Source organism: Clinocottus analis, unplaced genomic scaffold, assembly GCF_023055335.1.
Source record: "Clinocottus analis isolate CAN_PGR_092001 unplaced genomic scaffold, fCliAna1.0.p SCAF_16, whole genome shotgun sequence".
NCBI classification, from domain to species: Eukaryota; Metazoa; Chordata; class Actinopteri; order Perciformes; family Cottidae; genus Clinocottus; species Clinocottus analis.
In genome coordinates, this window is record NW_027175887.1 from 8,521,566 (window position 1) to 8,545,538 (window position 23,973).

General features: G+C 43.7%; 1 protein-coding gene across 1 annotated transcript; it reads left to right on the plus strand.

Annotated features, from left to right (window-relative positions):
* The first annotated feature begins 16,778 nt into the window (after nt 1-16,778).
* Nucleotides 16,779-23,212, plus strand: metrnla (meteorin like, glial cell differentiation regulator a). The gene is made up of 4 exons (XM_068578727.1): nt 16,779-17,106; nt 18,801-19,189; nt 22,209-22,268; nt 22,410-23,212. The coding sequence occupies exons 1-4, from the start codon at nt 17,006-17,008 to the stop codon at nt 22,721-22,723; spliced, it is 864 nt and encodes a 287-aa protein (XP_068434828.1). The 5' UTR covers nt 16,779-17,005; the 3' UTR covers nt 22,724-23,212.
* Nucleotides 23,213-23,973: the final 761 nt, after the last annotated feature.

The window sequence follows — 23,973 nt, forward strand, 5'->3', positions numbered from 1 at the left end:
CACAGGCCGGCTCGCATGCTGTTGGGAAGATCACAAAGGCTTTGGCGGGAGCGCTTCTGTGATGTGGCTGCCGGGTGACACACACGGCCACCGATTCTGTCCCTGGGTGGCAACAGTGGCTCATTGGAAATCCCCAGTCATCTGCTGCGTGATACAAAAAGTGCTTTCAGGACAGCAGTGGATGTGTTTATGTGTTTCCTCTCCACTTCGGCGCGACCGCTGACCCACAGGGCCCCAAATCTGGTACGAGGCAACTCAGTGACGCGATACAGTCCAGCTTACACTTATCAGCCCAAAAGCAAGACATCAATCACGTACATAACAGGTTCTCTCATGACCACAAATTAAACAAATTAGTCACTGCTTTCTTACAGGTGCTGCGGCTGCTCTGTCACATTCTGTTGTGGCATTCACTCAAGTTAATCAGTCTGTCATGTCTTATTACCGGTTCTCAGTTCAACCCCGCCTACTGACGTGCGCGATGACACTTGTGGTGAAAAGGCGAGTCTTGGCATGCCTGGAACAATAGCAAGCGTTTGTCATGATGGCAAGACATCCATGAAGATCAACATACTGCAACACTTTTTTTCAAATATGTTTTTACTGTATGGTCTTTTATGATATTTTATTCTTACTTTTGTGTTCATCCCTTTACGGTATTTTGACATCCAGGTGAGCCAACTGACATTCTGGCGGCAGTTTGAGTTCACCGTGAGTTTACTTGTCTCATGATGAATGTGAGTGTATAAGTGTAAAATATGAAATTCTATCAGGAGATGGGAAACAACGACAACTGATTTTTGAACTGAGTAATTGTGAAAAAAGGAGGGAACTTGTATTGCTATTTTGGGCTCTGAGCTGTTATGAGTGATTCCACTCATGACAAGGCTATTCTTAATAAATGACTGTTTTTATCTTAAGGTTATCTGTGCCTTTAAGCGACGTTAGCTAAAAGTGTAAAAAGTTTGCCTAATAGCTCAAACTAATGGACAGACAGTTGAAAGTACTCAACAGATCAATGAGTTTGCTAAAATCTAACATAAAATGGTTAAAAATGTGCAGTTACACTACTTCCTATACAAACGCAAACCAAACAGACATATTAAACTGTACAAAAAAGCGTCTCAAACATCCAAGTTTAAGTAATAATGTTAGGTAACGTGCTCTTTAAAATCAGTTGCAAAGTGAACATCATGGATAGACAGACGGACGACAGAGGATGGGAAACACTGGTCTAGCTTGTGTGGTCTGAGTGGTTTGGAGGAAACGTATTATCATTTTCAGCCTTTGAGCCACTCCACCAGAATTATTGAACTCCACTGTTTGCACTGCTCACTCTTGAACCTCATAGCTGTATAGCTGAGCTCCAATTAATATAGTGAGCCATCTGTATTCAGCCATTCTGAATGGGTGAGTCATTAACAAGGAGTTATAAGGAGAGTCCAGCATTTTGCATCCCCTGAAGAGCAGTAGTCATATTATGGCTGCTCGACTCTGCTGTTTACAGTCTGTGTTGGCCTTTGACCCCCTCCTCCCTTTGCTGACTCCTTCCATCAAATCCCATATTTATTAAACAGCCTCACCACCTGTTTGTACAAGAGGAATGCGTGCGCTGTCAGGGTGCAGGAGGATCGCTACCGCTGCTGCCAGTTTCTGCCTCCATTTTAGAGGAGACAGGAGAGGGAGAGGCAGCGAAAGGTTAACCGCTGGACTGCTGCGGTTTCAGGCTGGACTTCCAGGACCAGGCAGCCTGCTGGTTCTCTCATTAGCTGCCTCTTTTTCCTTCCAAAATTTCTTATTCCCCCTCATTCTGCTGCGATGTGCCAGTGTTTTTTTTGTTGCCTGGAACACTGAAATAGCCTATGTCTTGTTTTATTTGTCAGGCATTCAGTGAAAATTCCCCCTCCAACCCACAGCTGGCTCAGGAATGTCCTTTGACTCCCCTCTCAAGTCTCCACTCACTTCATCACGTCCCTATCCCCCACTCGCTCTTTATTTTTCCTCTTTTCCCTCACTCGCTCGCTTCACGTTGCCCCACATCAAATTTTGTCTCTTGCGCTCACCGCTTCCTCTTTTTCTATGTCGCCCGCTCGTCTTTTCAGGGATGGCAGTTAGGAAGGGGCGAAAGCGAGGAGACGTGTCGGTCGGTGCCAAAGCTCACAAACTGCTAGCTTCCAACACAAAGAGTTGCTGTGGCGATGGGATCACGTATGGCGAAAATGGATTTGCTCACTTTGTCGTATCTGCTTCTTTTTTTTCTCTCTCAGTGTTGCTGCCTGTTGCTCTGCCCAATGTTGTTTTCCCCCTCTTTCTGCTCAACTGCCAGTACACGCTTACCTTTCTGTGGTGTGTACCTCTGCAGGTGATGAACGGGTTACAAACATCTGCCCGCGTGTTACAAAAGTTATAGTGATGAAGTATTGTATTGGACAAAAACACGAGTGACACTTAAAATATTTTATTTGAAGGAAACAAAGAAAGCATTTATGAACAAAACTGTAAACTCTCTAAAAGAAAATCTGCCCCGAGCACTATTTGTCATCAACCCCTCATTGACTAGAATGTAACAAGAGAATACGAAGAACCTCTTCTTCAGTTTGGAGGCCTAAGAAATGACAAATGAATTAAGATCAGTCAGTATTTTGTTAAAAACATGACAGTCTTTGCTACGTAAAGCGATCATCAGGTACTGCATGTACTTATAGTTGATGTGTATATGTTCTATGTTTTTTTACATATATTTATGAGAACATATCTTTCCTTATGTAAATGCTTTCTGGCCGTTTCTGCAGGAAGGACACACTTTTGGATTATTTTCTCTTCTCAACTGTAAAAGCACGATACATTTGTGAACCCATTAATAATATTTTCCTATGACATGGGCAGCATAAACAAGCTGTTAAACCAAATCTGACATTGTTTCAGCTTTTAAGTTGATATTTAACTTGTTAATAGTTACTCATCAAGCCCCATAAGCATTTATTTTGGGTCCTGTTTCTGCTCCCTAAGTCCAATATTCAGTCTTTTCTAGCTCTAGTTTCCCCCAGCCAGTGAACTAGAGGATACCTTTTTTTAAGCCTTTTGCTGAAAACAGCTGCCTGCTATAACAACGGTTTGACAGCGATGAGACAAAGCAAAGTGGCAGCCACAACAGGAAACCCTCTCCCTGTAACAGAGTGGGGTGTTAATTGTCTGTGGGTTCATCATTAAAATGAATGAATATGTCACATTCAAGCAGTTCTGTTATTCATAAACATATTATATGTACTGATTATACACTGTAAATTGCCTTAAAATGTGCCTTAAAAATGTAACTTGCTGTAAACATCCTTTATACAATAACGAAAAGCTGCTTTAAGGACAATCAGTCATTTAGATGTGCATTTGAATGCGACCAAAGATGAAAAATATACATTTTTTAAAGCATTCCCCCTCTAAAATCTGCCACAGACACTATTCATCATCAACTGGAATGTATCAGGAGACGTATGGCATTTCTGAATCCTCCGTAGAGAAGTATTTTATGGGTTCATATAAATACCAAAGGAGAGAGCGACTGCTTTCTGCTCAGCTACCTGCAGTCAGCTCTGCAGAAAGCAGCTGGTGGAGAGAAAAGAGCTCATGGGGCTCATACTCAGCATGCTAAGCTGTTATAAACCACAACCAAAACCTGTGAACCCGTCTGTTTCAAATGATTTACAGCATAGGACCACGGTCCCCTTCATTTTCCACTCCTCACACAGGGAACAAAGGGAGCGTTGTTTGGGACGCAGAGACCCTAGTAGAAGCTTTATAGACAGGGTTAGGTCAATGTTAAGGTGGTTCTGTGAATGTGTAATTTTCTTCTAAACATGCCCAGCGCCCTGGGTAAAGTACAGTATTTTCCACTCCATAACTGAATTCTCTCTCATTCAGACTCCAAAACATGACTCTTTTTTGAATGCAAAGAACTTCCTCTGAATAATATACAATAGTGCCTCCACAGAAGATCACCTAATACAATTATGAATGGGCCCCTCCAGTGAATAAAGAGTGCTTGTGAGCTTTTGTGGACTGCAGGTATTCTAATCCTCCATCACTATGCCATGAATCTATTGTTCAGCTCTCTGTCGCCCAAACAAAACAGAGCAGCATGAATAAAACGGCGTCTAATGCCTCATGAAATATACATCGGGTGCTATGCTCTCAAGCTTTGCAGCACATCATCCTCTGTGATTCCTATGTGCTGTGCAGGAGAGAGAAAATGCATGCACTGTAGAAATGGAAGCACTTGTTGATGCTGAAGCTAAAGTGAACCAGATGTAGTGGATGGATTTGCTGCATTGCTCTGCGCTGAGATCATTCTTGGGCTCAGTTTTGGCAATAGTACCTTATTTGCACACTCGCTTTGGTGTTAACTTGGAAGACAAACAAGGAAGTGTTTATGGGCAGGTGTAAATGAGGTGTTGCCCTTCCTGTCAGTGTGTTGAGTAATCCCAAAACAGAATAGTAGACTTGAATTGGGCACAGCCATGGTTGCCCAATATAGTCTTTTTTTGGCAGAGTCGTTGGCACATTTGAGGCAGATTTGTGCTCCATATCCTGAGGATTAATTCATGGTGAGAGTACAGTCCTTCCAGCCAGAGCCTTTGGTTTACTGAAGGTAAAGTGAATAAAGATAGCTTATTCATAAACTACTTGTTTGAGACGTTGAAGACTGTAGTGTCACTCGTGCATAAAAAGATAGTTGCGTAATTGCGTAATGATGATAGATTACAGAGTGGGACTGCCGTTGGCTGATTATGGTTAAGAAATTCTTCCTCAACTATTTCATTTTTATTTCTTTTTCTACTTTGGTCTGCTTTTTGTCTCCCTCTTCCACTGGTCTTTTACCATTGTGGAATATGGATTTGTATCAAATACCAAGTAATTTACTTTTCTGGGCGAATCATTTCTTCTCGAGGCATTAAAGGCCAGATTACAAGTTGTTCCACGTGTTTGAAGATTGGGTCCTTGTATGTCCTTGTGTTCACAAATGTCCCAGACATAGATAGGACCTGCTGCGGGTAGGAAACAAGATTTTATTCCCTCATACTCTCTAGGAGGAGACCTTGAGTCCAGAACAAGTCATTCAGCTGTGTTTGAGCTGTTCTAACTTGTCTAATGGCTACATATCAGCAAGTGTAAACACAAAGCACACACACACAACAAAGACCGCAATGTCAAGATAACAAAAAGCACGTATGTCTTGTGACTCAAAGTTCCTCTGACTCTGTATGCAAATATTGTTAAAGGGGAGATTTGCATATTTAACATTTTCAAATGTATGTTTAGAGATTTGAGTATACGGACGTGAGCGCTGTAGTGGTTACCAGAAACCCATTGTTCAAAAAACAAAAAGTGTCATGCATTAAGCCTCTGATTGCAGCCAACATGAGCAATAATCTGTGAAATGGAACTCGGTGAGAATAAAAAGAAAAACCATTGGGAGGCACTGTAGTCGCTACAATTTGCTACAATTATTATTATGGAGAATTTGAAATGTTCAAATTCATGCAAACATAACAAAATAATGCAAAGTCCAGCCACTGGCTATTTTTTAAATAAAGAAATGTCAAATAAAAGTTAAAGGTCAACTTTAAATGATGAACTTTAAAAAAAAACAACTTTCTCTTACGATACAAACTAAAGTGTTTGAATCGACTCTCAGTTGAGGCACATTTAATCACTAATATCTATAGATCTGCATGTAGCAGCACCTCTCTCACCAGATCCTTCCCGTGTCCAGTTCGCCCATGAACAACATGCAGGTCCACTCCAAGGTACACACAGAAGTTGCAAAGGGGGCCCCTGCTGTCCTAGTCCATTGTTGGGGGGGCCACAGGCATGCTTGGACACATCAGCCGAGGATCACATTGCTTTTGTTGGGGCCGGTCCCGGGGCCACGCTGCTCCCCATGACTTCAAAGGGCCATGTCAGTGCGTGTTAGAGAAGATGAGAAGCGGTACCAGCACAAGTCAGCGGAGTGTGATCAGCAGGGGCCGTGTTGCACCCTCAGGACGACACCATGTTGTCTTAGCGGGCGAGAAAGTCACGCAGGACTAACAAAACACCCATGCACAGGCGGAGAGCTGGTCAGCAAATGTGAACAAGACAAGATGGAAATAACTATAGTTATAAACGTATGGAATAGATACTGTCCATGGGGAGGGGTCAAAACAATAATGAGAACAGAGGCTGGCTGCGCTGATGTGAGACAGAGCCAGTGTTATCTCCTGTACAGGCCAGTGGACTGAATGTATGCACAACATGCAGCTTTTTTATGAAGAGCTACAATGGGACAGAGGTTGGGAGAGGATGGTGGAGGTCAGGAGTCACCACACAGGAGGCAAAACATCCTCTGCAATACTCCCAAAAATCACATCCCCTGATGTCGCTGCAGCCAGACCTAAGCATCCTCTCCCTGGTCCAAACACAGCAACTCTCTTCCCTACACACCTAGTCTGCAAAAGGAAATTCAGCTGTAAAAACGTTCAGATTGTAATGTCTGAGCGGGCCGTCTGTTATCTTTTAGGGTGTTTACATAGAATAGAGGGGCAGAAGAGAATATTTTGATATGTTGTCGTGGCGGTGTGAAAGCCGTTTATCTCAACCACTTTGAGATATTTCATGTGTTGCCTTGAAGTAAAGACAATTTCATGAGCTTTAAATACAAATGAAATTTGCTCAAAAACACATGGCGGCCAAAAACTGTAAACAGCGCCATCATTCTTATCTTCTTTAAAGCTGACGTTTTTGAGGTTTTCCACCACACAGTGACGCACTGGTGATGTTTTTCACTCGTCATTCTTCAGGGTGTTTTTGAGTGCACAGGAAGCTACGAGTGTTGAGCGTGTGAGGTGGCAACGCCTCGTGCGCGGAGAAAGAAGCGTTTTACCGACAGGTGTGACTTTTGACCTCTGTCAACACATCCAGGCCTGATGTCTGGGCTCGGGCATGGAGAGACACGCAGCACGACCACAGGCTTTGTCTGCTCACCTGGATACAATAACCACTCTGCTGAACAGCAACAGTACGCGCGTGTACCTGGTTTTGACTATTCAGCTGTTGTAAGCAAGTCTTTGACAAGTTAAAAGCCAGAGGAAAAATGTGGTACTTGTACATAAAGTGTGTATACACGGCCTCTTTCTTCTCTGTGCAGCAGATAATAGAGCAGTTACACGGTGGGCCGTCCTGCCATGAGTAACGAGGAGGGGACTGATTGTATACTTGTTGATGCTCAGCAGGAATTTGCTCAGTGGAGATGATGTCAAAGCCCAAACATCTGCTGGCAATTCACCAGTGAGTTTCCTTAATTTATTTGCTGGACAGTGAGGTTAATCTTTTACACAGTGAAAACATTCCTGGCAAACCTCCTGAAATACACACACATGCATGTGCATGCTTTCATTCAACCGGCAGATGATTCCAGATGTTTCCTAAACGGATGAAAGGCAGGGAAGCTCCTCACAAGGCTGCATTAGGCTCAATTTAGAGTTGGAAACGGACCAGCTGGAACCACCCAGGCCTCCATACTGTTTCCTCCTCACTGGCCCCTCCCAAACGCAGACCATAGTTGTGATTTATCTCCCCAGGAAATGTAAGGCGCGTGGGGAGGAGGCCGGGGCAGACGTCCCTGCCGTTAAATGCAGCGCTCCACGATAAGAGACAGTCCGGGTAAAGAATAGAATAAATAAATAAAACCAAAAGAGAAACCCAAGCTTGGAGCATATAGATGTCCTCTTTTCAGCACATCTGTTTATGCATCGTTAGAATGTCCGTCTTGTGGAAACATTATTTCTCATTTGGGGTTTAACATTGGCAGCGAGGGATTATTAAACTTCTCCAGTGGACTGTTCTTTCGTCACAGATCACCGATCCACCTTGTGGAAATATCAGGCTGTTATTAAACCTGTCACTCCAGCTCTATAGAGCTTGCGGTCTAGACCTCGGCACACACACACACACACACACACACACACACACGCACACACACACACACACACACACACATGAAGATACAAACAGGAGCTCACTGTAGTTAGGGCTCAAGCTGCAACCTCAGGTGCGCGAGCCACCCACGTTTTCCCCCCATTATATCTGATTAATACTACATCACTGAAAGCCACAAACCTCTCAGGATGTCACTGGGAGTCAAAAGTGGGTGTGTTTTTCACCTGAATGGGAAGATTGTAACAATTATGGTGTTACCTCAAAACGTACAATGAGGCCATTGTGCGACGTGCAACTCCCCAGGCTGCTGGTGGATCTGAGGCTTGGCGAGAGCAGAGCAGGACAGGGTGGAGGTGCAGAGCGAGCCCACCGCTGAATCGCTGGCTTTGTTTGCAGATATATCCTGAGATTTTGATCATACGGTTGAAATGGCTGGGGCTCAAAGCTGCTTAGCTTTGCTTGTAGTCTGGGCTGCACATTGTCAGACACATCTAAAGGCACATTTAATCATGCTTTATGAATCTTATCAGTTTTCCAAACCCATCTGGACTCAGTTTTAGGCACGCATTATGCATTTAATAATGTGTTACATTGTTGTTTAAGTTGTGTGAATGTGTGCTATGTTTGATTTCTGGTGATGATTAGTCGGATTTCAGCCACGATTTTGATTGATTTGTTGTTCTGTTTTGGACACTGTACACTGCACTGTACACTCTGCTCGTGCCTCCTTTGTGAAAGTGTGTGGTTGTGTGAGTTAGTGGTTGTGTGCGTGTGCACGTGTGTGTGTGTGTATGTGTGTGTGCGTGTGTGTATATGTGTGTGTATGTGTGTGCTTGTGGCTGTGTCACCTGCTGTAGCTTTTCACCTGCATAGATGCATGTCTCATCATGACGGAGTCTCCTGTGTTTCAACAGGTGTCAGGCAGCACAATAACATGAACTCCTTCACATGAGGACATATTCCTCAAAGGGAAACACAAAACAAGCTTGCGTGTATTTAAAAGTGTTATCTGAATGTACACATTCAATTTAATTACATTTAATAATACGTGTTGTTGAGGTCGCCTAACACCACAATGTCGTGTTCACACCAGTGACGTGCCATCAGTTTAACTTCTATCATTCATTCGTCCTCACATTGTGAATCTTCTGTGCTTTGTTGTGAGATATGTTTTCACATGTGGCTTCACACACGACTTTTGACCTCCTGAAGCGTGCCTGTGTACTAGAACATATGACCCACAGAAGAAGTCTGTGCGGAGTGTGCCAGCCTGGAGTATATGGGAGGATCTAGACGCGTGTGTGTGTGTGTGTCACATACACAAACCGGCGAGACAACTTGCTGGTTCAACCCCACGGTGCTAAAGGTGTGTGTTTGTGTGTGTGTGTAAGACACTGAGCTACTTAGCCTGGCTAAGCCGTGCAGGCAAAGAGTGGAGTAGAGTGCCGAGCAACACAAAGCACAATAATAAGATCACAGAGCACAGCCTCAATGCCCAGCTCGCATGATCCCTCAGCTGATCCCTCAGCTGATCTGGCCTCCATGTTCTCCTCAGTCAGCACATCAGCCGCTTTCAACCTCATCCAGGTTGCTGAATATTAAGACTTGCTCTGCATTTAGCAGCACCTGCTTAAGCCCTGAAATAATCTCCTGATGCGGACGTGTCCTTTCAGCGGAGTCGCTCAGTGGAAGTGTAATATTGCAGGTTTCATCTAAGGTGTTTCAACCCAGCCTCATTCCTCCAACGGCTCATTGCTCACAAACAGTATTAATCTGAATGGTGACTAGGTGTCTTATTGTTTTTGTCAGAGGTTAGTGATTCATTTACATCTTTGTTTTCTGGATACCAGTTTGATCTAAAATGACTCTTCATTTCATCACAAGCTCTGCTGGCCTGAGGTAACCTTAATGATTCCAGAAAGATACAGACCTAACAGGTTATTTGTTTGTTGTGTTCTGCTATCTACGAATGCTTCTTGTCTCAGCATGCCCACAATGTGTTTTTTTTCATGTGAGACCACAAAACAAAGAAGATATTTGAGTATTTAGTAATGACTTGGCAGGCAGCATATATTTTTTTTCTTTCATGTTCCTCATCAGTGAGACAAGCACTTTGCAGCGTACGGAGGGACAAGAGGTTGATGAAATGTGTTCTTTATAAACCCGGAACAACCACCATGCTCCTTGCCAGAAAAGCTGTAGTGAAGTCTAAAAAGCAAAAGCTGGAATTACTGGGGGAACATTTGTTCTCCAGTAAATCTGCTGAGTGTGTATCTTTTTCACTCTGATTAGCGGCAATTCCTTTCAAACATGCCTGAAAGTTTCAGCTTTTGAGCTAGTGATGGAACATCTGTGCCCCTATTCAGGAATTAAGTATTTTATATTAGGCACTATCACCTAATTTAATATTATGATGGGAGGCTCATAAAAACCTAACACAACTGCACTGGACCAGAACGTGTAAAACAATAAGATGCAAGTTTCAAGGATGCGCTGTTCTTGATTTCAGTGTCTGAAAACCTCAGGAATGAGTGTTTGTATCCCCAAACATGAACTCTTTGTCTTCCTTATTGACCCTTATATGGTTTTCCCTGAACCCTACCTTTCCCATCAATCTTCCACTTCCTGTCACCTGTGGCCACGGCTGTCACCAGCTTGTGAATCAGCAGATGAGGCGAGTATCGCCTTCAGAGCAGGCCACTCCATTGGCAGAACTCTGGGTTTCCGAAATCCAGCTCTCATTACAGGCAGAAAGAGATGCATTCAGACGGGTGCCAGAGGATCTTAAAGACCCCTCTGTATCAGCACTCCAAGAACCAGACAATTGGGTCAGAATTTCCATAAAGAGCCATCGTGCTTAGTTTAATGATTGTTATGTTCTCAATAATTTCTTGGTTGTTTCTGCAGGCAAACCATGTGCTAATACACAACATTGCCTCTTGATGGACACAATAGGCCAACTGTTCTCCTCTCCTGCATTTCCTTTTCTTGTTTTCTTCCTGTGTAAACACATGAGCGTGTAATGTGAAATGATGTGCTTGTTGGCTGTATTAATACCACAGTGGAAAAATACACCATTACAAGTAAACGTCCTGCATTCAAACTTCACTGAAGTATGTGTAAAAAGGGTATAAGGTAAATGTGATTCAAGTATCAAGAGTAAAATAAAAAATTCTACACATAACAGAATATTAGAATAACATGGAAGCACCATTTTAATGTTGCTGCTGGTGAAGGTGGAGCTGATTTGAATGACTCCATCTTGCTATGTAATTATCCACAGGGATTGAGTCATTAAAGTGTTGTATTGATAGGGTAAGTGAAAAGAAATAATTAAGTCACTCTTTGTGTGTTTTGTTATCCAAGCGTCTCTTTGCTTTATTGTCACAGTCGTGCTGTTCACGCATGTGAGCGTGCTCCCGGCCACCGCTGCTCTGCACTGCTCTCATTTGGCGGTCACAGCTGATAATGCTGCTTCGACCAGTTCTCTCAACACTTTTGCCGTAGTGTGCACTCTTAGCACTATTTGCGCCTTCTAGTTGGGAGCTGCTGGCACAGCCATCACTAGGTTGACAGGAAATAGAAATGCGTCCTATCTCGTAATTAACACTTTTAAAATATGGCTACAAGTGTGTACAAGCAGTATTCTTTGTTACCTTTTCAACCCTAAAAACCACATGGGGGAGATATCTCCTGGACGATCTCATCCTCAAAGTATAAAGGCCAAAAAACACAACTTTTATGAACAGTTCAAAATGTCCAGGGTGTCTGGCTAAGCCTCATCTGCACTGGCAGATTACTGCATCTCTGATTAAAGACAGATGACATCTGCAATATTGAAGCTCTAAAAAAACAAATCTGTTTTGCTTTGTTTCAGAAACACAGAGATAGACACGGCCTTCGTGAAATCAATATTATTTGGATAGTCAGATGTTTAAATGTTCTCCTGCAGTGTTCGAGAGAGAGCCAAAGCGTTGCACAGGAATTCTGCCAGAGTCTTCGGGTTGATAGAGGGAGCTCCCTGTGTGAGCCAGAGAACTTGGGCATTAACAAAAGAAGGCGCTCTTGCTTCTCTCTCCCCCCACAGTCTCTGGGTCTATCATGGCTGTCACCCAGCATCAGGGAGCCTAATGGCTGAAGCTTTTTGTGTACAGCATCCTGGACTGATCAAGTGAATCGAAGAATGAGTGTCCCGAACAAGGAAGCTCTCATGTCACAGGTCCATAAAGAAAAAAGAGGGACGTGAGCTCTTTCTCCACACGAGGCCATGAGAATCAGATCAGCGAGGCTAATCTGAAGAGCGGAAGTCGTCCTGCAGAAAGGGCGCTGCAAAGACACAAACTGCTTTTCCTTAGTGAGACACATTTCACCTTCAGTGCTGGTCCCTGTCTTTCTCCTTGCAAAGTTGATTGGCTAATCCTGAAGCTTGAGAGGCACCTGGATCTGCTCGCCTAATCCATAACTGATCTTTGTGAAACGTAAAAGCAGAATATCACTTTTATTATTTTTGCTTTCATAAGAGTTGCCCACCTGTCCTGTCAAAATGAGCGCTGACCCAAATTCCTTTTATGAGCGCTGTGGTTCCTCAGGGTTCTGGTGCTGAGTGAGGGATATGAAGATGCTGATAGCATGGTGTTGGAAACAGCTTGAAGGCATCGAGGACTAATTCAGCATGGACTTGAGCATGTCGCAGTGTGGAGGCCTTGGCAACAACTAATCTCCTCCGCCACCCCTCACATTGCTTACAATAGTAACACCAAGGAACACCACCGTGACATTTTCTGTCTTTCTCCTCTTTGGCCTCTCTTTTCTCCCTACTTCAGTGTGTTTTTCTTCTTCTCCTACAAGCACGTTAGCTATACATCACCATTTCAGGGCTGAAACAAAAGACAGGCTTTGTCTTCCCTGGCTTGCAAAAACTTTGAGGAATTCTGAGTGAGATGCGCCAGTTGCTGCATACTTCAAACATGTCACTTCCTCCCACAATTTTTTCCACACTCAATTGATATATGGACTTCACAATGAGCAATACAACCACAGGCCAGGGCTGATGATTGACGGCTGGAATGTGTGTTCATGTTATTTAAGCAAGAAAAAGTATGGCAAGGTGATGGAAGAGACAAACGCCACGTCTGTCTTCAGATACCACTAGTTCCTGTTTACTAAGAGAAATGTTCATGCAGGTTTGAGCTCAGCTCCTTGTGTGACTGTCTGGAAAGAAGCCAGAGAGGGATGATGACAGGCAGACGGCCTCTCGATGATATCAGCCTCTGCCTTTGCATACCACAAGATATCGGACATGCTTGTGTGACTTTACGGTTTATCTGTCCAAGATAGTAGACTAAAAGAAACAGGTTGAGACCAGCTCTGCAGCAGAGCAGTGGGTTAGGTGTTCATCAAACTGTTTCACAGGGGAAGGTTGTTAAAAATCTACTCCATAAGGGTATGTCAGCCACCAACACCAAAGATCTCAGCCAAACTGGATCCTTTAGAACCCAGAGGAGAAAGTGCAAACACTGAGTTTGTTCACTGTCTGCCGTTTTACAAAAAAAAACAAAAAAAACTGTTCTTTTGTTCAATTATTGACAAGCTTGTTTTCTTCTTTTACCACAGCAAAACAATTAAAAAGTTAAAGAAAGAGGAGACGGTGCGGACACACAAGCAAACACACATAAACATCACATCCTGTCTACTTTATGACTGCTTTTTCACCTGGAGGCTATAGCTCCGGGCATAAAAGTGAGTCACACAGCAAGAGTTTGGGACAACAGGCCCGACAAAAAAAACAATCCTACCCCTCCCCCTCAAACTTCAGCAGCCTCCCCCCTCTCTGATTCTCAAATAACTTGACTATCCCAGGCTACAAAACTCATATTTATCACCTAATCCTCTAATTAAATCTGCAGCTCATTCTTTGTCTGTTGAACGTGATGTTTTCTCTGCCAAGTTTCAATCCAAAACCTGAGCACGCTGTGTGATTAACTGCCACAGTCTCCTGCTATATGTCATCGATTTTTTTTTTTTCCCGCCTTCATTTCCCACTTTCCGTTCCCACAACCATTGAAACCTCTGACAGGTGGAGGGTGAGAGAGCTAAACCTGCTTGCTTTCAGAAAATAACAAACACTGAGAGCAAGTGATCAAGCAACTGGAATAACAAGAAGAGGCCAAACACCCTTTTCTTGGATGAGATTAAATACGTGTTGTGTAATATATTTAACCGTGATTTAAGCATGGCTGCGACAACATATTATTCTCACGACAGACTAATTCTTAATTATATATGTCGACGAATCGTCTAGTCTATAAAATATCAAAGAATTGTGAAAATGGCCATCACAAAGGTCATGTTATCAAATCTCAATGGTTGGCATTGACTTAAATGATTGATATATTACAAACCTGTTGATGACTTTTCCCTTAATCAACTAATTGTTCACACTGTAGTTGTGACATTGAAGTCCATCAAAAAAGTCAGTGTGCAGACTAAAAGCTAAAATACTTTGCTAAATATGATACAGTAAGTAACGTTGTTTTACTGTAAACTGGCTATATATATATATATATATATATATATATATATATATATATATATATATATATATATATATATATATATATATATATATAAAGTTCGGTCAGAGATTTAGGTGTGTTATCACAGTAGCGGCTAATGTATCCTCGCTCCGCTATGCCTCAAACTCACTGCCCGAAACCCTCTTTTTTTTTTGTTCTAGAGCCACAAAAAGCTTTAAACTTTAATCTTAAAACATGACAAGAAAGCCGGATACACATTGTGTAATTTGATTTAAAAAAAAAAAGATTGAGAAACTCTTACAGGTAGTTTTGGTATTACAGTACAGGTGTCATTGTGACAGCTCCTCCGACATCAAGTTCGGACACGCCTCGAGGTTATTTTACCTCATCCAGTGGTTTTATGCCAGACAGCGTGCAATACAAGGACTACAGAAACCAGACCAACTAATACAGTGACTAATTTACACAAACAATACTACACCATTGCTCAATTCAAAGTCTGGAAGAGGCATTGCTGAGAGTTTGAGCAGTTTCATTCAAGAGAGAGAATCTACTGAAAACCCCTTCTGCACTCTGCACCTGAGGTTCGCAGGGCTCTTTGGCGGCACGTGGCCCAGGCTGGGACATGTACCCTGCATGTCGGGTCATACAGAGACGTCCATCAGCACCGAGCCACAACCAAGTCCTGAGAAACCAGAGAAGAAAAAGTAGCAGTTACAAACTGCTCTGGTTTTCCTCGTCAGACAGGTTTCTTTCCCATGCCAAACACCAGACACATAAAAAAATCTTGTTTCAAAAGAAAACCCGGGATCCACGATTTGAGTGATGAGTAATTTATGTTTACAGATGCACCCGGTGGTTAACGGACCCCGCCACTGTACAAGTCTCTGCAGCTCTTGTTGCACGTGGAAACAGAGCTGAACTATAAAGCTCAGAGGGGTTGTCTCCCAGCTTTGTGTCATAAACTAATCAATCAATTGTAAAAGTATTAATAGGGATTACTATTCTTATTTGATATTCTGAAATTACTCTTTAACTGTGGAGCTGTTTAGGATGCATGGTATGGTTTTCTAGATCCTCACTCGTCATATATATATATATATATATATATATATATATATATATATATATATATATATATATATATATATATATATATATATATATATATATATTGCTGTACAATTGTTGAAAGCTTACAATGTAGTCAAACTGAGCAATAATCCAGTTCTCTGTTACACTGCAACTATATATGACTATACTCTGGTGACAGTTTCAGAAAGCAGTTCCTTAATTTACAGGAAGCCAGCTATAATCATGATAGTAACAAAATGCAATACATGTGCCAATAATAAACTGGCTTTGTCAAGTTTTATTTAGTCACCTCTCCAACAGATGCTCTCACTTTTCTTCCTTGTCATCTCCCACCATTTAGCCTGACTTCACTAACTTAAGGACAGACAGATGTGATTGGAGGACTGTTCTGCCAAATCCCTGATTTAGTTAAGTACAGGGTCAACTTCTTGGAGCCGTTCTCAATTTAGGAATAATGCTGATTTCCCTACTTCAAATGAAAAACGGCACAATTTAGTTTCGTCTAAATATAATAAGGAGAACATGCAGAGATGTTGTAGTCCTCTGCAAAAACAAAACTTGACTTTTATGCTTACTTCAAGTACTGTCGGAACTTTTACCAGTGTTATCAGATAAATTATCTCGAAACATCTCAATAAAGAAGTACATATAAAATGATGAAATTGGCAATTTTCTAATTGGTAACGCAAATAATGTAATAGTACACATTGGTCTATTTTTTATTGATATATTTTTTGAACTCACTAAATTATTATCGGCTACACTCAATGTTCACAACAAAAAAATTTGAATTGGTACAGTATGTAAATAACTGTGATGATTACAAACAAAAAAACAATCAAATAGGCAACATCTTTAGCCTTAAACTTTGTTGATTATTAGGTTAATAATCTATTTGTCATATTTTGTATTTAATCTGCAACTATAATGTTTGTCAAACATGTATTCATTAACCCATGAAAAATAATAAAATAAGAAAGATACAAACATATGTTTTCACCAATGTATATATAGTAATTCAGTTGTGTTTGTGAAATGAAACAACATTTAACCCACTTCCTAAAGCGTCGTTTCGTTGAAGCTCTGAGATCCGAGTCTCAGTTTAGTCCCTGAAGGCAACATCCGCGATAAACTACTGTGGACGGGGTGTGACGTAAAGAGCAATCAGGGCTCGAGTCGAAAGTTGAGCTCGCTCCACACTTTTACTGTCAGCACCGGACGCATTGGACCGAGTCTGAACAGCGCCGTTACTCACCTAAACCCCCCGAGCCTTAAGGCACATCCCCCGGGGACCAGCGCCGACCGGACCGGGCACACATGGACACGCCATGTCGCTGGAAGTACGGCGGTGGACCTCTGCTTAGTTTCGCTCGAGGAGAGGCGAAGTGAGCTGCGAGATAAACATGCTCGCCCCGATGCTGGCCTACCTGCTGCTGCCTCTTCTCCTCCTCTGTCGGATTTCTTTCTGCCAGTATTCAAGCGACCAGTGCAGCTGGAAGGGCAGGTGAGGGTTCACTGTCGTGTAAACCTGTTGCGCACAAGTTATTTGAATCAAAGTCTGGAAGTAAAGTGAGCTGCAGCTGAAAGGACTGTGACCGAAACTCAGACCGCGATGATGCGAGAATGACCCGCACATTAGTACAGAACTGAAACGGGCTAGAGACCGCATGTCTCCTCAATGTTCAATAGCTACATTCATGATATGATAGTACGTGAAAAGTCGTATGGTTGTTTTACAGACTCTGTCTGAGTGGTGAGGAATTTATGAATGACTTGTAGGCCTACGGGTATTTAATCGGAACTTTGAGTATTCAAAATGGTGCTGAATTAATGATTGAAATATGACTATGATGTTAAAGTTCTTACTTTTTATGAAGGGGTTTAATGTACCCCACAAACTATACTGAAATAGTCACTGGATTACATGCACAGATCTCCCAAGAGCTTTTAAGTATTATTTTTTTCAAACCAATTTCCAAAACCTCAAGCAGCAAATGCTGGAAAATTAAACTTCCCATCACACATCTGCTGAAGTCTGTTTTGCACTTGAGCGGCTGCGCCTCAAATAGTGTGGTTGTGTTTTTCATCCTCCTGTCAGGAGGGGCAGGCGAAATGCAGCACTGTGAGCCCCTAACCATGTAATCTGTTGTCCATTAGGGAAACTCTTGACTAATCTTCTTTAATTGCATGCAGAAGTGATGAAGTTAGAAAGCACTTAATTAGAGGCGTGCTGAGGAGAGCCTGGTTATGGGGCTTCAGCTGCAGATGCTCTGCATGTGCCATGGGTTACTTCAGATCTAGGGCAAATTAGGATTTCAGCATCTCATTTTGAGGAAACTGGGCGTTTCTCCCTCAGAGTCAAACCACTAGCTTGGCATGCGCATGCTGGTGGACTGCTGATGGCTTCCTGCCTCTGGCTTTGCCACAGAAGTGACTGACTGACTGGAGTTTTCAAACCCTGACCAGGCATTAAGTTCGGGAGGGAGTCATTTGGTCATGCTGGCGCCAGAGTCCAGAGTGCTGTCCGGACAAGTCTCTTCCAGTCTCTTTGGTGGCTTGAAAGCGAGGGGAGGGCTCGGTGCGTGACCTGCATTTGCACTTGCATGCAGCAGGCCCGGCTACTGTTGCTGCCGTTGTCTGCCCAGAAGCCCTTGTGTCCCTCCATTCATCCATTTCTGCTTCCAAGCTCTTCCTAAAGGCAGCTTGCCAGTGGTGCATTTTGCCAAAGCTCTGGGAAAAGAACAATGTGGTATGGGAGGTAAGGGAGGGGGGAAGAGAGAGAGAAAGAGAGAGAGTGTGTGTGTGTGTGTGTGTGTGTGTGTGTGTGTGTGTGTGTGTGTGTGTGTGTGTGTGTGTGTGTGTGTTGGAGCTGAGGTCACGGCGGCTGCTCCGGCTCGTGACTGGTCACGCAGCCAGTCTTGCGCGCAGGCGGACATAATGCTTCAGGAGGAATGTGGTCTAATGTCCTTACAGTCTGCCAGCAGAGGTCTTCACCTTGGTCGGATAACTCGGGCCTAGAATAAGGAGAAAATCATTTTCTGATTACTCCCTTTACGCTGAATTAAAGATGTAGCGTTTTATAAACTCCACAAAGAAAGCTTTCACATTCTTGAGATTTCCGTGATTGTGCTTTTCAGAAACTCATCACAGATTTGAGTCGTCGATGTCTGCTGACATCTTTTTCTTTTTTCCTTTCAGCGGTCTGACTCACGAAGGCCACGCCAGGGATGTGGAGCAGGTGTACTTGCGTTGTTCCCAAGGCTCTCTGGAGTGGCTCTACCCGACGGGGGCCATCATCGTCAACCTTCGACCCAACACGGCCTCCCCCGCCGCCGCCCGCCTCTCCGTCTGCATCAAACCCTCAGCAGAATCCAGCGGCACCAATGTCTACCTGGACCGTAACGGCAAGCTGCGGTTGCTTCTGCGGGATCAGGACCAAGCGCAGGGCAAGGTGCAGTGCTTCAGCATCCAAGAGGGCGCTCTGTTCATCGAGGCCGTCCCGCACATGGACATCAGCCGCCGGATCACGGCGTTTCAGTACGAGCTGGTCAGCGACAGGCTGGGGCCAGAGGCACACACGGTGGGAGGTGAGATACATCTCCATTGTGTTGCTTTTTACAGCTCAATATTGGTGGTAAACCTGTACATGTTTGTATTTCATCTAGTCATTATAAAGGGCGGCAGACTTGTTTTTGATTAATTCCCTCAAGGTCTGGCTTCCTTTGTGCTTTGTCTCTGTGGTGTGCACTAAATGCAGCCATCTACTGGTGGAAACTTTTATTCAGTTGGACCTTAATAGTAGGAAACTCAACATTTGCTCCAGTAGACTGCTAATACTAAAGCCAAAGTCCATTTCTCTGCTAGCATGTCTGTACAATTTGGTTTGGGGAGGGAGGGTGGGGTGGGGGGGGGATATATTTCTTGTCAAACTTGATTATCAAGACGGCAAAAAGTCTTCATGGAACTTTTTTAGGATTAAACGTTCACATTTCAGCATGGTTTCACAACCATCCACGCATTGTGTGTGTGTGTGTGTGCGTGTGCGTGCAGCCAAACGGGGCCTCCATTGGAAAAAAACCCATCTATTTTCACGCTGAGTACCTGCGAAACCTGCACAGTTTCAAGCTGCGCAACAGTGCGAGTAGCTGTTTTTTTTTCTTCCACCTAAAACAAAATAAGAGCAATATCAGGCCAACATCTGTTTTTAGGGCTCTCTGGGTTCACATATCCACATCCTGCGTCATTCTCTGGCACAGCGGAAAGCGGGAGAGAGGGTTAAACATAGAGCGCAGTGAGCGTGGAGTTGTTTTGGCCACATTAGTGTGCTCTGCTCCGTTCTGCAGTATAATCTGCGTGTGTGATGTGGCCTGAGATAGCATTGGGATGATTCACAAAGACAGTGGTCTCGCGTCATCTGAAGCCTGAGCTGGTGGATTGATTGCTGCTTTGCTTCTTCTCATTTTCTTTCTTTTCTTTTTCTGTCTCTTCCATCTTTCCTCTTCTCTGTGACCTGCTGTGCTGGGATTGAGTTGCTCACCGTCAAGCTGGAATGTGTCTCCAGCCAGATGTTGGGAGGACCTTCTTGGAGCATGTAGTCTTATTCCCCCTCCCCTTTCTTTTTTGCTGTCACTCCCTCAGCCTCCCTTTTAGCTCACCTGAATTATTCGTTTTCTTCCTCTGTGTCCCTCTATTTCCTCCCTCCATTTCTTTCTTGTCTATTTATCATTCTAGTGTTTTCATTTTCATTCCTCCCCCCTTCATATATCTTCCCGCTCCTCTTCCCGGCTGTTTGAAGTGGTTTTTGTCTGTGCTGAGTGGTAGCGAGTTGTGCTCCATGACAGTGGAATGCATCATGGCCCAGATGTTGCAGGGACACTGGATGGTGCCCCTCCACCCCTTTTTTTTTTTACCACTCATCCCATCCCTCATCCCTCTCTGCTCCTGTGAAGTGGTTCTAAACTGAGCGCTGCTGCATGTGCATGGACCGGAGAGAGATGCTGACTCTGCTCTCAGTCCATTCCTGTGGTTCTGTTTCATGTCTGAAACGTGAGCCCTGCTCGGCTCTGCTTTGGAGGGAAGAAAAAACATGCCTGGGTTTAGACCTCGGCTCTGGGCTGCTCTGCCTAATGCTATAGCAGCACACCGGCTCACTTCAAAGGGCCTTTGCACTCTGCACGGGCTCGGGGCGAGGTCGGCCGCTCTGAAGTCTCCCGGCTCTCCAGCTGTTCTTAAGCCGTCCGAGCTTGTGGCTGTTTGACCTCTGACCTCTCCGGTGATGCAGCAGAGCCTTGCGTTGCTTCTCAAGCTGACCTGAGACATGCTCACCCCTGAACTCTCAGCTTCAGACAAGCCAGCTAAAAATATGCTCCAGCTGTTAAAGATGATTAGGTTAGCGACTTAATTTCAGGGTGATGGTCCTCATGTATTTTTCACCAGAATGCATAGTTTATAAACTACATAAAATGTTCAGCGTTCATGAGACTATGTATCCAGGGTGGTCTCCATTACACCAAATCCACCAGAGGGAACAGTTTTTGATACTTCTTTCTCCAATTTAATTGATGGACACTCCATTGCTGCCCAACCCTCGGCTCATTGCTGACTCGACGCTCTTTCCTCGACCCCTACTCCTCCTCCCCGCTTGGCCCTGTGTGCCAATCTGCCGCAAAGGAAAACCACAGCAGATCTCAGGCTAATAAAGGCGTTCCAGTAAGGCCAGCCGCAGGACCAGCTGAGTCAACTAATCATTGACTTGACTGCTCTCATTTAGGGCCCTTTCTCCTGCTATAAAACACTCGAAGCGGGCAGTCAGTGTTGCTGCTCTACAGCCTCCAGGAAAAGGTCAAATGCAGCCCGGGGCAGGCTTTCAAAATACGGCCTCTTTCACTTTTCTAGACCCAATTATTTGCCCTTCAGTTATGAGAACATGTCCTCTCTTGGCTTTCCGTTTTATTGTTCAAAACAAGATATGTTGGAGGTTGTATATAAGTAGTAGGTTTTTTCCTCCTTATCTGCCTCCTCTCTGAAGTGATTTCACGTTTTTAAGGCTGTTGAAAACTCTGCTTTTAAGGCTGTTAAAAACTCTGCTTGGATGTTATTGTTGAGACACTGCTCACAGTTTCAGTCCCAGCAGGCCTGCTGGAGTGCGAACACTGCTCAGGTCAGAGATGAAGCTTTTCCTCGTGTCTGTGCTCTCCTCACCCTTTTCATCTGGTCTTTGTTTGTCATGGGCTGTTGTGGCGGGGAAGCTGACCAAACGGCCCCTATGAGTATTAAACACGCAGCATTTTTTGTTGATGAATCTTTTTTTCAGCAGCATGCCCAGTTCTTAAACCAGGAAGCTCATGACAGCTGAATCCTTCCCTGCCATCTTTGTATATAAATAACCATTTGTGGGGAAATAAAATTAGTGTGTGTGTGACTCCTACAATGCTAGCCCACAATTTTGTGTTTGTCTAAGGGGTACTTGACTGGAACACTGTGGATTCAATGAAGATTTGTATCATGCAGTAAGACTGGGCGTGCCGAAGACACAGGGGATGTTTCGTCTTCCTGTTTGTGGTGCTCTACCAAACTCATCCTCATTCCCTCTCTGTTTTCATTCAGGACCTTGTCAGCCCTGCAGCGACACTGAGATGCTTCTAGCCGTCTGCACCAATGACTTTGGTGAGTCAAAATCGCTGTTTGGGAGAATTATAGGCATCCTGCTGCTGCATGGTGTACATAAATGTCCAATAAAAACACCACTCTGTGTAGCATGACACATGGGCTTAACTTAAATCTTGTCTTTCTGCTTGGTGTTTTCAGTGGCTCGGGGCATCATCAAGAAGGTGGAGCTGGAGGAGGAGCACTCGTCCGTCACCGTGGAGCTCCGTCGCCTCTACAGACAGAAAACCCAGGTCTTTGTATCCGGGGGTGTGAGGGTACGGAGATGGACCGGCCACATCAAGATGCCCCTGCGGTGTGAGGTGAAGCCCGGAGAGGGGGAGTTCCTCTTCACAGGGACCGTGAGGTTTGGGGAGGCTTGGATGGGTTGCGCCCCACGCTACAAAGACTTCCTGCGGTTGTATGGCGAGGCGCAGCAACAGGGCACCAACCCATGTCACATAGACACAGACTGAGTGTGTTACCTGTCCTCGCTTTGAAAAGGACAAGTCCTCACCATGGGAGGAGGAGAGTTGAAGCTAGAGTTCATGCTCAGGAGAGAACGAGGCTGACGGACTGGCCCAGTGGCAGAGTCTCTCTTTTTTTCTCTCTCCTCTTCTGCTATCTCGTGACTCTTTGGGGACAATGACTGGAGCTCCTGAATGTTGCCAAGCAGCATGCTGGACGGACTCGGCTCTCAAAATCGAACGTGATGCAACGTGGAATGTGTTCAGACTGCTTTTCTCGCAGACGAGGATCTCCCAGTTTTTAAATGTAGCAAACCCCCATTTGGTTTTCATTTGTATAAAATGTGAATGAACATTGTATATTTTGAAGTTTTTGTGTGCTTTGTAAAAAAAAAAAAGATAGCCTGATGTACAGTTTTGAAGTTATTACTTGTGAAAGAAATGTATAAAGTAAAAGCCTGTTTTTATTTTGTTTTAAAAAAGTATTTACAATTTTAATGCCTGAATTCATGTTTGTTTTTTTCAGGCTGTACAATTGTAGAAAAATAAACCAAAAAAAAAGCAAAAACTCTTTTGCCGTTGAGAATAAAAGCTTTTATTCCCTGGATGATGTCTGTGGTGTTTACATGTAAAAGCAATAATTAACCCACATTGGGTAAATTTTATAAGTTCATCAACAGAAAATAAATCGTTAAATACTTAGTTTATTGATCAATAATTTAAACGTTCAAACAAAAAAAGACTTTTCCCTCTTTTGCATTATAGTAATCTTACTATATTTGGGTTTTGGACTGTTGGCTGGCCATACTGTACCTACATTTGAAGACTGTGGGAAACTGGTGCTTGTTATTTATTTGACCTGTCAGTCCAAAAAATCGAGTAGTTAGAAATATATAATTGGCAGATTACCGACTGACATATTTGTAGCCCTAATCATATCTATTTTGAACACTAAACCAACACTTAGTGTTTTACATTTGCCCAGGTGGACATAGTGGGTAATTTGAGATCAGAATATATTCTCAGTGGTGCAACGGTAATTCTTTTTCCCCTGGATGCTCCGTTAGAATAAAACTCCACTCATATGATGTGCATTAGCCTTCTCGCCGAGATCCACCTCAGCCTTAAGCTGGAACCGTCTGCCAGGGTTACAGAGATTGATATCAGAGAGTTGGAGTGGATTCCTCTGCGTTGGTTCCTGTGGTGATGGGGGTGGCCGTGTGTCAAGGTCAATGTGAAAGGCCTCTTTGTTCTAGCGC